A 13205-nucleotide genomic window follows, 5' to 3' on the forward strand; every position below is an offset into this window, starting at 1 on the left:
GAGCTGTACTGATTGTGTGATGTTTTCTCTCTTGTTGAATCTGAGGAGTAGTCTTGCTGCTGCGTTCTGCATTCGCTGTAATTTTTTGGTGAGGTCATTCAGCATTCCAAGGTGATTGCTGTTGGCATACTCGGTTCTTGACATGACTAGGGAGATGATGGTGAGTGCTCTGGGTGGGAAGGTGAGGAAAGGTAAAATCCGTTTGTGCGTAAGTGGAAGAGGCTTTTTTTACGACTGCTTTGACTTCTGGTTCCTGTGTTAGGTCATTGTCCATTAATATTCAGAGGTTTTTAACTAATTTTATAGGTTGCAGTCAATTCCGATTTTTACTAAGCTATAGAATGTGATGTTGGTCTGATTGATTGATGATTTATGTTTGGTTCAGGTTAAGTTTAAGGCTGTTGGTTCTCATCCATTTGTTTATTTGGATGAGGTAGTTGTGAGGGTTTCGTCTGGCTCTCCAGTAGTGTTGATTTTTATAGATGATCTGTGTGCTGTGTGCATATTTGTGGCACGTTAGTCCATGTCTTTTGATGAGGTTGATAGTGGGGTCATGTAGATGTTGAAGAGGAGCAACGAGAGGGATGAGTCTTGTGGGACCCCAGAGTTTGGTGTACGTGGTGCTGACTTTGAGGTTAGCCAGGTTGTTTCCATTCTTTCTCTTAGAACAGAATTTACCCATAGAAAAGCTGTGTTTTTAATCCCTACTTCTTGCAGTCTTTTGATGAGAGTTTCGATGTGGAATGTGTTGAATGCTGCTGAAAGGTCTAGTAGTATTAGTGCCAGGGTGATATTGGAGTCAGCGTTCGTTTTTTAGACCACCCCAGATGGATAATAATGCTGTTTCTGTTAATCTCATGGGTCTGAAACCGACTTGTACCTGGTCTAGTAACTGATTGCTTTCTACATGTTCCAGGATTTGCTCATATACGTAGGTTTGTATGAGTTTTGCCGGGTAAGGGATGATTGATTTAGGGTCAGTAGTTGGTTAGGTCTTCTGTGTTTTCCGAAGAGTGTTGAGGAGTTGTTTAATGTATGCTGTTTTGAAGCTTTGCAGTAAAACTCATGTTGCTAGAGATTTGTGCATGAGGTTCCGGAAGTATTCTGCAGGTGTGTCTTGGGTGAGGGTGGTCTGTGGGCAAGGGTCTACTGGGGATCCTGCTTTGTTTATTTGATTCCCTATGTTAGTACACTTTTCTTTCGAGATCACTAAGAAGTAGTTTAGTCTTGTAGTTATTTCCAGAGTTGTGTGTTTGGTGGTGGTGGTTTTTGCGTTGCTAGGCATCCTCTTAATGTTTAAGGTTTAATTTTTGAAGTGGTTTGCAAGGTTGTCAGTGGCTTGCAGGCTGTTGGGATACTTAGCTCAGTGATGCTGAACATCTCTTTCTGGGTGTTGCCTGCTTTGTGGTGACTTTGTTGTATGTTTATTCCGCTTTGAGGGTTTCATTTCTATAAAGTTGTATCTTTCTATGGTATTCAATTTTTTCTTTTGGTCGTAGTTTTTCCTCCACGCTTTTTCCAGTTTCCTGTTTGTTTTCTTCAGGGCTCTGAGGTGGGGTGTGAACCATCTCGCCATAGTCACTCTAGAGAATGTTTATCGGGGGTGCATTGTGACCTCTTTTGCAGAAAACCGCATCTAGGGTGTGTCCTGCTGAATGGATTGCTCCCTTCACCATTTGCCATAGTTTCATCGTTGATAGTTGGGATGCTAGTGATTTAGCATAGTTGATATTTTCTTCGTCAAACCATATATTGAAATCTCCTAATATGATCAGCTGGTCATATTTTTTGGCGACGTTGGTTATGGTGTCTACAAATGTGCCTGTGTAAAATGGGTTGTAAGTGAGCGGTCTGTTGAAACATTGGTTTGCAGGTCTATGGCTAGGTGGGGGTAAAGCGATTTGCAGTTTGGGTTATTTAGTGATGGTGCTGTTGTGCTCTTTCAGTGGTCTTTGTGTGCAACAGTGATATCTCCTCCACTTTTTCCTTCTCTCTTTGCTTGTTTTAGTTTGAAGTTGTTGGGGAGGAATGAGTGTGCAACTATATTGACTCTTCAGTTAGCCAAGTTTCGATTGGGAATAGGATGTCCGTTCCACCATGAATTGAAAGATCCTGTATCTCTGTGCTGTGTTTTGACATTGATCTGGTGTTGACTAGGTTGCAGCAAATATTTCTGTTGTAGGTTAGTTTGTCATTTGGGGACAGTGTTGGAAATTTGGTGTGGCATGGGTTCATCTTTCCTTGTGATATTGCGTTAGGTTTTGATTTGTGAGTTCTATGTGAGAATTTTGTTGCTTCCATTTCTTCATTGAGAAATTCAAGAAGGTTGCATTTTGGGTCGATGTGTTCTTCCGGGTTGTCTGCAGGTTTGTGTCCATCAAGCTTGTTATATCGGCAGTTTTCAATGATGAACGAAGTGTTGTAGTCACTTCATTCAGTTGTTTTTCTTCTGTCCAACTCAGGTCTGTCCCTTGTGTTTCCATCGAATCTGCTTGTGTCATGTGTCATTGTAGCATTTATGGTGGGCTGGTTGTTGAGGTGTGTTGTATGTTAATAGGTAGCATAACAAAAAAAGCGATTTCGGTCAAGTTCCTGCTCAAGACCTTTCTTCGTGGAAGTGGTATAATGAAGTGTTTCATGGTATTTGTTGGTTCCATGTTATGGTGGGTTGAGATGATTTGTCTCCGTCTGTCTAGTTTGTTCTTTCATGATGTCTTCTTGTGTGTCTTCCCTGGTGTGTGACATTTTGTTGAGGTTTTTTGTTGTTAGGTCCAGGGTTTGCTGGTTGGTTGTCAGTTCCCTCTTTGAATTGGACGTGCTTTGACTGGGTTAATGTTCCATGTTTGGTTGTCTGGAGCTCAACAGATTTAATTGTGTGTTGTTCAGTCATAGAGCCTTTATGGACATTAGGTTTGGTGCCGCTGGGCAGTATACTGCAGGGAAAATGATTCCACGGGGAAGGGTACCAGAGGGTCGCACTATTACAGGGTTAAGCAGTCACAGGGGGTGGATACTGCAGGCACTGGATATCGCAGCAGTTGGGTGCCACATGGGATGGGTGTCACAGAGGGAGGATAGTGTGGGGAGAACATCACAGGGACAGTTACCGCAGGGCGCAGTATGGCGGGGCCCCAGTGTGACTAGGGTGAAATATGGCAGGGCAGCTTTGTTGCAGGGTCTCAGAGTCTCATGGACACAATGTCGTATTGGCAGAGGATCCACCAAGCATAATTTTGCCTGGTGGCGGTGCCGGTGTAATCTCAGGGGAGCAGTACAACTTTGCAGTGGAAAAGCTTCACATTGGTAAAATGTCACAGGGGCATTACCTCAAAGCATTTGAGTATTAGAGTGGCAGGATCTCCAAGTGGCAGAGCGTCACAGTGCCAGCCAGATGAACAGCAGAAAACACACAATAGCTGATTCTCAAGGTGGTGAAGAGTCACAGGTGTAGTTCCTTATATGGGCCCAATCTCACAGGTCTAAAGCCTAATGATGGCAAGACCTCAAATTTGTGAATACTTCACATCAGAGAAATCCTCCCAGTGCTGGAGTCTTCCAATAGTAAAAACTCACAGTGGGGACTGGGGGGACTCCTGATAGCGAAGGCCCACAGTGGTAAAAGGCTCAGAGTGGCGAAAGGCTGCAAAGTGGTAAATGGCTTGTTGGCTGGTAAAATGTCAGAAATGGTATCTATGTATAGGATTGTAAAGTATGAACCTAGCTGGGAAGCAACAGAGGGATGCACAAAGGGCCTCACCCTCATTAAAACCAATAATCTGTTTCATTTGTCAGCACAAAGGCAATTTTGAATTTTGCACACTGGCCACTGATTGGTTGGAAGTGCTTCAGAACTCACACTTTGTTAACACTTACAATAATAATAAAAATTGAAAACATATAAAAAATAACAAACACAGTTGCAAACACTGCTGTCTGCTCCGCTGGTCCAGGGCCCCAGCATACAGCCTCCTCCAGTCAGTGATTGTTGGTCTGCTCTGTCAGATATTGATGCCTGAGCCACGTAGGAACTGAGGAATACACTTCCCCACAACCCACTCCAGGTCAGCATAGGTTTAGCTAAGACTTCGTGAGCTGTGCTGCTTCTGGAAGCTCAGAAACTAACTTAGAAACGACACTGATTGTGTGTGGGTCCTCTTCACAATTTTTCCCTTAGAAAGGAGATGTAGCAGTTATCAATTAGATGATCTTTTAATTAATTCCAAATACCGTGCACCCTCTGGAGAAATCTCTCTATATACTTGTGCTTCAGTAAAACATCTGTTTATTTTGAGCATCTAGAATGGATGATGTGTAAAGTATGCCATTTCTATCCCCACTTTTCCCATATATTATTTTCCCATATCTGCCATTAGTATTCATGAGATTAATTGTAAACACACATTTCTTGAGCTATATTAGGAATTGCTTCTTTCGTTTAGTTATCTGTCTATTTTGTTTTATTTTGTATTAGCACAATGTCTGTTTTTCCAGTGGCGGTTGTATTGAGCTCTGACTCACTTCAACCACATGCACATCATACATAAATAAATATGAACATTTTTACATAATATTGGTTTTAGGTGCGTTTCCTGGAGCAACAGAATAAGGTGCTAGAAACTAAGTGGAGCCTCCTGCAGGAACAAGGAGGGATAACAACTGGTTCTCAAAGAGACAACATTGAACCCATCTTTGAGGAATACATCAGTAACCTGAGGCAGCAGCTGGAGGGTCTAAACGGGGACAGAGGTCGCTTGGACGGAGAACTGAGGACCATGCAGGATATGGTGGAGGAGTTCAAGCAAAAGTAGGTGAACTTACAAATTACAGAACACAACACTGACAGCAAATCACTGCACATTTTTGTCCAAGGTTTAAGTAATTGGGTGGGGAGACGAACATAGGCAGTTATCCTGCATTTCTGTCCAAGATTATACAAAATATACTTATCTTAGAATTGACCCTTTACTTACACAATCTACTAACATCATGTAGACTTATCCTTTTTAAGGGTCCGAGCTCATTGAGCTCATTGGATGCAGCCAATTTAAAACTTGTTCACTGGTGCCTTTCTCAACATACCGTAATCTCCTCTACATCCCCAGTGCAAGCTCAAAAGGCCTTTTGTTACAACAAGAACCACGGGTCTCTTCCGATTAGGTAAATGGAGAGGGGAGAAGGGCCTTTTCATGATGCAGAACTACTATTAGATGTAAGAAACTTTTTTGGTTTGTAGAATGGTCTTTATACTCACACCGACGATTCTAACAAACTAGCAATCAGGTCAAACAATACTTCAGGAAGTGGGTAATGAAAAGAAAACCCAGCTGCAGAGTTTGGACTTTTGGAGTCGAGCTCGGTCCATCTGGGTGGCAGCTTTAGATTCGGTATTCTAACAGTAAAGCCTGCAGGAAAGGATGAGCTCCACTGGAGACATGTTGCCCTTGACTACTGCTCTGTAGTTTTACCTCTTGTTAAATGTGCCATTGGATGAAGGAGAAGGTGGGTGGGTATTTGTCAGATAAAAGCAACATTTGATATAGCACACTATCAACCCATGCGTGCCTCGTTTGTAGAGAGCGTTGCCGCCTTCCTAGCAGAGCCTTTACTCCAAAGCACGCAATTTGAAAATGTGATCCTGTTCCTACTTTTATGCAAAGTCCTTGCGGCATCGCCAGTATGTAAATGCTATTCAGATGGCAGAGGAGGATTAGGAACAAAATGACTGGCTAGTAAAAACAACTTAGGCAGAAGCACAGGATGGATCTTAAAATAAATGTTCTCTCCAAAATAATGTTTTGCCAATTGTGAGAAAAGTAATCTTGTCCTGTACTCTAGTTAAAGTAATTACTATCAAGGCTGCTTTGGAAGACAGATTGAAACATTACTACTTTGGGAAACAAAGAAATCTTATCTTGATTCCCCGATTCCAAAGCTCTAGATTGAGTCTCTGCCATCATGATGCACCCAGAAATACTTAATGTAATGTTTTATTAAGTAGTAAAAGTGCCACAATGTTTGTTTTGTTTTCTTAATTTAAAAAAAACACATTCTTTGGTCATAGAAATCGCCTCAGGGAGGTTGAACATTTTATCTTTTTTTCTAAAGCCACTTGGGCTTGCCTTTTCCTACAGCGTTCTGCACCAAACGAGCCTTATTATGTGAGTTATTCCAAAATTATACAGACAGCCATCAACACTTATCTCTGTTGAAGATGAAAGGCGAGTGTCAGAAATCTGATGTTAGGCCAGGGCCATCTTGAGCACTTTTGGGGCCCGGGGCACAGACCTCTTAAAGGCCCCCCTCCACCGAACCGATCACAACCCAAAGTTTGATATGCTGCCTCATAGCAATCAAAATGAGCCGTAGTGAATACCCCAACTATGTATAACACAGTGAACACAAACCATTACAGGATGAATTGATCAGAGGAGAATGTATTTGTCAACAGGTAGGCATTAGGTTTAGACCCTCAGCAGCATGCCATAAAATATCCTAACTTGCTATTTAAGTTAATGAACAATTGAAACAGACTTCTTTAGCTCAGGCAACTCCGTGGGACCCCCCCTCCAAGGTGGGGGCCCGGGGCAAGTGCCCATTTTGCCCTCCCATAAAGACGTCTCTGTACAGCACACATATCTCGCTGGTGGCTTGGCATGATTAAATGCACAGATTCAAAAAAAGAATGGCGGGATAGTGTGATAAGAAATGGCAAGCACTGGTGGGTAAAACTCACTGACACCCTACTTATTTATTTAATGATTTTCTATAGTGCAGCACATACAGATGGCATTGCAGCAAGGTACAAATGTGTACAGCAAAAATCATAGAAAAGAGATTACATAATTAAGTAAATGATCAAAGACAATGTTCATACATTCAAAAATGAAAATATATAATAATGGACGAATAAAAAAAGCATTTTCAGAAAGAAACAAGACCAATGTTAAAAAAGAAGCAGAAATGCAAAATGTTCTTACACAGATCAGGATTTACAAAAGAAATCTCATAACTCAAAGACAAAGGTAAACATCCATGACATAAGTGTTTCCAGTAATAGGCCAACAGTTGGTATATCCCAAGTACTCCTAGCTAGGCCACCTAAATGACTCTGTTTTATATTTTCTTTCATCTGAGCATTTCCAATTTGCAGAACGCAGATGGGTCAGGTTGCACAAGAACACTCAGACACAACAATCCTCTGGGCCAAGTCATTTAGCATTCTGGTGGGAATGGTTTTGCAGGCAAGATGCTCAAGGGAATCCATTATAGCATGATGACCAAAGAAAATAAGCAATAATTAAAACCCTAAATAAATAGCCATGCACTTGACCCCTGAGATGACCTTGGGTAGAATGGAAGTAGCCTGAAATGGTATTTTCAGGCTCCTGCTTGAAATTTTGGGGATTCCTATTGGATGATGACAGGGACACGTCGACGTTTTGGATAATAAGGCTCTATCATGCATTGCCAATCCCCACTTGAATTGCGCCCCACATCCCCAATTTGAATTGCTGGAGTTTTGTTTTACAAGGATAGAATCCTGAAATTATGTTTCCTGATGAACATATTGGCAAATCTCAACTGCATAAAAGGCCTGAACTCTCACTCTTTAAGCCTTGGTTTTGAACAGGGAAACGTCTGGTAAAAATACATGTTTTCTGATGAGTAAGGAATTCTTGTACTGCTCCTGTGTATCACATCTTGGAAACTTCCTGTTGCAGAATAGTAAGATGCGACAGATGGCAATTGAGCAGTTTCAAAGGCACCACTTACAGTGAGAAGTTTTGAAGTGCATATCCATTTGGAGTCCCCGTGACCTTGACTGCTCTGACTATTCGAATTGGCAGCCAGCTGTCCCTGCCTATGTTTTGTTTCACATGCTATATTCTCACTTTTCCAGCCAATTAAAAGGAAGATTGCTCACAGAGGTGCAATAATGTATTTAAACTATTTCAGCATAGAGATCGTGTGCAGCGCAGCAGCCACTTTGTCATAGATCCATTGTGGTGCTGCTATTAGCACATGGTTCTTTATATCTGCCTAGTTAACTATCGCCCTATGATATATACTCCAGCATTGACCACGATATTCCATTTATGAACCATTGTCCTGAGTGAATAAGAACTGATCTACAGGGCTGCCCCAGTCTTGCCATTGTGCCAGATGTATGTGGGTAGGTGATCTACCCCGGTTGGCTCCTGTGTGACCCCCTGAATTTGGGCATGAGATGGTTGAAGGCGACTAGGTGTCCTTCCAGCAATTGCTATAGTGGAGTCATTCCCGCTGGCATCTACTTCACTGCTTCCAGAATGGCGGGCAGCCAGTGCCATTGGTAGCCGGGCAGCATGAGTCCTCCATCCCCCAAGATGGGGGATAAGCAGGTAAGCCCCAAATCCTCTCTGGAATTGCCTACCGGGGATCTGATAAGGTGTGGGTAGCCCTGAGGCATAATTATCCATGTGACACCCTTTCCACATTTGGGGAACCCCTTAGAACAGTATGTTTTTCAGTGTAGCGTTCTGAACCTTCAGCTTCACACGCTGGTCCTTTCATTTAAGCTGTAAACCATATACGTATCACTATAGTGCCTGAAACCTTTTTGCATGTTAGGGTTGGGGAACACACCTACCTGCCACTAGCACAACATATGAACACTGCCAGGCCATAAACCAAAGATGCCACTGAACATGTTTAGAGGTACGAGGAAAGGCAGGAATCAACAATTTAAGGAACAAGGATATAAGCCTCCTAAGTCAAGGTTTGGTGCTCCCAGCCCCCAACTCTCTTGAAATGGGAATGGTTATACTGCTTTCCAATTCCAATTCAGCACCTACTACCAGAGGTTTCCCAGAAGGACCCTAAGTGTAACAGTATTGTGCCAATAAAGAGTAGAAAGTAGCTTACAAATGGTGTGTACTAAGGATCAAAATCTAGGCAATAGTAATATAACCTGGTCATTGCAGGCACAATGTAACAGAAAGCACTGCTAGAGCTGACACGCGATTTAATGTGAACGATAGCAGAGCCACAAAACATGTTGGATGTAATATCTAACAGAAATGATGCATCTAGAAGGTCATACAGATGACAGGGGCAATCCCTGGGTTCCGTGCCTTTACTATGGTGGCTGCCTGTCTGAATGAGAGTAAAACCAGTTGGTGAAAGGCCAGTATAATGAAACAAACAGGGGAGACCGTGACAAGGGACGGACATAAACAGGTTATGCATTAAGAGTATAGTTCCAAAATAAAAATATGCATATTTCCATGATGTGTGTGACGTTATTGGGAGGCAAAGACTAGGGTCAATTTGTGAGCAGTAGTGAGGAAGTGTGAGAGGCTCCTTCGCTCCTACACACATTCCCTGGCTAATAGGCGGAACTTAATTCTGATCTTGAAACACTTCCAATGATGGCGGGAACACCCATTCAGGTAATAGAGGGTTTCATGTAGAAATGCTGAGAAAAGTCTTTAAGTGGGTTTATGAGCAGGGGAGGGGGGAGTAAGGCATAGTTTATAGAAGTAGCCCAGTTTACTGCGCACAATGATTGAGATCAGGGTTTTGGTGAAATTCTGGGGGAGGTGGAGCATTTCCTTTTACAGTTAATCCTGTCAGTGGACGTTGGTGGAGTCTTATGTCAATGTCAAAAAGGACACTGAGAATTGAGTGACTGAGCAATGTGGTCTGGAGAGGAGATGCTAGACTGAAGAGTGATGATAGCATTAGAGGCTGGGGGAAAGATGGAATCCGTATTGGAGGATTTTATCTTCATGCAGTGTTAAACCATCCAGTGGCGGATGGTTGTGAGGCAGATGGTGATACATTCAGAGATAGCATGGGTGAAGGAGGGCAAGGAGGAAAAGATCTAGGTATCAACAGTGAAGAGGTGGAAGTAAAAGACATAGATGAGTGGCCAAGGGGGATATGTAGAGGGTAAAAGGTAGTAGACCGATGACTGATCCTAGTGGACTTTCACACTGGAGGGACATGAAGGTGGAGGAGTTAGGTGTTAGAACCAGAAGATGAACAAGGAGCACTTGGAGCGATAGGGGGCACCCCGTTGAATATGGTATCCTTGCAGCCAAGGGAGGGGCAAGAATGTGGGAGGGAGAGATGGTGCACAGTGTCAAAGGCTGAAGAGAAGTCGGATAGAACTGCATGAGGATAGAAGAGAGGTGAGTGTAGAGAGCAGTGGCTAGAAGGCTGGTGTCAAGAGTGAAAGATGTTTCAGTGGAGGGGATTGCAGAGCAAGCAATCCTTGATGTATTGGTGAATACTGTTAAAAGTCAAATCTAACATTGTTCCCATATCCCTGCAATATATATATGTCACCACATTTGAATCACTCACCCCTCAATTCCTGACGCTAGTAAAATAAAAGACACTGCAGGCTTCCAGATTTCAGTTTTCACTGTACATGTAAGTATAGACAGGACCAATTTGCTTTCCACTGTGTATTTATTTGTAATTACAGGAAAACAGAGACTGGGCATGCAAAAGAATACCTTGGGGTTGGGGGGTGCTGTTCTGCAGCTGATGGATGCAGTCGTAGCTCTCCACTGCTCCGTCTGGGCTGCCCGTAATCCTGTAAATATCCTGATCCACACTGAAATTAATTTCGAAGGGAAGCGACTTGCCGACGGCAGAGAGGACCGGCATCAACCCACCGAAGTTTGGGGGAAAATCGGAGCTGCATTGCAACAGAAATGCCGACAAGCATCCGAGGCGGCGCAGGAAGGAGGTCAGACACCAGTGTCGGAGGGAACCCCGCTGGCCGATGCGCAGGAGGACTGAGACTCCCCTGGAAGCCGCACTGTTGTCTCCTACGCTGCAGCAGGGAATACTGTGAGGGACCCCCCCTCTGATTTCAGTGGACCACGCTGGTTGCTGCCAAGAAGCCGTGGCCTCTGAGGGTGTGAGGCGGGGCATAGGAGGAGACCGGCAGCGACAAGCGGAATCCCCCGCAGCCGAGGAGAGATCCTGACGCGGCAGACCCGGGCTGCCACGACCCTCCAGGCCACCATAGTGACAACACGCGGAGGGCACCTGCACTCCCCTACCCTCCCGACAGGCGGTGGATGACTTCCTGGGCAGGCCCCGAGGGTGGCAGTGATGCAGAGTAACACAGGAGCACGCTCTGAGAATCAGAGCAGCGGCATACAAGGGGGACATCCCGGGACCCGAGAGGGGGCGCAGCGCCCTTGAGACAGTGATTGCACAGTGGGGCAGGTGGAGGACTGGACCCCATGGAGGAGAGAGGCAGAAACCCAGGGGGCCATAGAGCAAATAGAAGAGCTGCTTAGCACAAAGAGACCATGGACGGCATATATTTCTGGGACTCCTTCCCTCTATTGACTTGAAAGTGGCCAAGACCGCACCGCGGCAACCATTAACAGGGACCCCAGGCTCTCCCGGCCCCATCAACATGTTCATCATAAACTGGGATCTGGGACACTTGCTTGGCTCCGCTCAACACCAGACAGACTCTGCCGTCCGGACCCGAGGGGCATGCCCCCCACAACCCCCCATGGGTCGGACTGCCGCCAGACCCGAATGGGGCATCATATGCTTCATAAGACTGCAGCACAGAACAAATTAGACAGACACACCATGTCTGTCCCGGCGAAGGTCCCCACTTCCGCTGACCATGCTGGAAAAGACACCCCAGCTAGCGAAAAAGGTCAAACACTGTCTCTCACGGACATAATGACTGCCATTGGGGAGTCCAGGACGTCCGTGGAAATGAAAATCGATGGCCTGTCCTCAGAGGTCTCCTTCCTCTGCCAGGACTTGCGGAACCTGATATCCCGTATGGGGGAAACAGAGCAGAGAATCTCTGACACCGAGGACAGGACCAAAAGAGTGGAGGAACGCCTGGTACACGTGGAGAAAAAAACTCGCCACCCTCGAGGCCAGGGCCGAAGACAGCTAAGGCCAATCTCGTACTTAGGCATTCGAATTAGTGCCTTGCTAGAGGAGTTCCTTCAGCTGAACTTGTAACCTGCCATCGACAGGCTTGCCACAGACATTTCCCATTGACACTCCTTGCCACTTTCCTTAATTGGCAGGGCCGAATTATTTAAGATGATGTCACTTCCAAGACTATTATATGTTCTACAGAAAGCCCCACTACCCATCCCCCCTGGAATCTTCGCATCAATTGACAAACACATACGAACTCTCCTAGGGGGGGGGAACAACCTAGAATTGCTCTTACGACACTGCAACGTTCAATTTTGGAGGGAGGGAGGGATAGTATTACCATGCATCCGCACATATTACCTAGCGGCACAGATTGGGGTGGTAAATGTCTGCCATGCCCTCGCTTTCCCCCTCCAGGTCCTGTATGTCACTTCAAATCCGTTGTACCTGGCAAGAAGCTCATAAACACATCGGCTGGGGCTCCAGGCCCACACTGGCCCAACCTATATGGCATAACTCACACCTCCCCGAAATCCAAAAAATGGGGTGCCTGGGGAACTGGGAAAGGCTTGGGATACTCACATTGGAGCAGGTGGTTCAGGGGGTGGGGGGAATATGGTTGAGTTTGACACCCTGAGGGAACATTTTGGCTTGAGACCCGGTGACCGCTTTAGATATACACAACTCGCTCACGCCATTAATGCACAGTTCCCGGACCTAGAGGAAATCCCAACTTGCTCCGCTCTGGAAACCAACGTCCTTGTAGAGCGTATTCCTTCCAGGGTCACCTCCACACTATATCAGGCCCTTAACTCCTGTGGCACCACATAACTCTCCACACTGAAAGGGAAATGGGAAAGGGACATAGACAGGCTGGAACCGGAAGAATGCTGTTCCCTCGTGAGACAGGCATAAATGCAAAACTACACCTGATCCAGCTCAGGATATTGCACTGATCCTATTATTCCCATACCGTGCTGGCTAGATTGAGAGGGGCGGGCACGGAGGTCTGCATTTGATGCAAACACGAAATGGGCACCTTCTTCCACACAATCTGGGATTGCACCGTGGTACAGACCTTCTGGGTGGGCTGCACGGGTACAGTCTCTGCGACGGTGGGTTCCCAAATACCACTAAATTCAAAGTTGATACTGCTCGGGATATGGGGGGAACTGGGCCTCACTAAGCATGAAAAACTGTTCACGGCTGTGGCACTGGGGGCAGGCAAGAGACTGATCACTGTAAAACTGGGGATCTGCGGCAGGATTGAGCCTAACCCGATG

General features: G+C 45.2%; 1 protein-coding gene across 1 annotated transcript in view; it reads left to right on the forward strand.

Annotated features, from left to right (window-relative positions):
• The window catches only part of LOC138582386 (keratin, type II cytoskeletal 5-like), a 72006-nt gene that overhangs the window by 4807 nt on the left and 53994 nt on the right, over positions 1-13205 (forward strand). Inside the window, exon 2 of the mRNA XM_069653651.1 lies at positions 4581-4804. Within this exon, the coding sequence (XP_069509752.1) occupies positions 4581-4804 (224 nt within the window). The remainder of the gene's footprint in view (positions 1-4580; positions 4805-13205) is intronic.

The sequence above is a fragment of the Ambystoma mexicanum genome, chromosome 3q, assembly GCF_040938575.1.
Source record: "Ambystoma mexicanum isolate Mex_15411 chromosome 3q, UKY_AmexF1_1, whole genome shotgun sequence".
Taxonomy (NCBI): Eukaryota; Metazoa; Chordata; class Amphibia; order Caudata; family Ambystomatidae; genus Ambystoma; species Ambystoma mexicanum.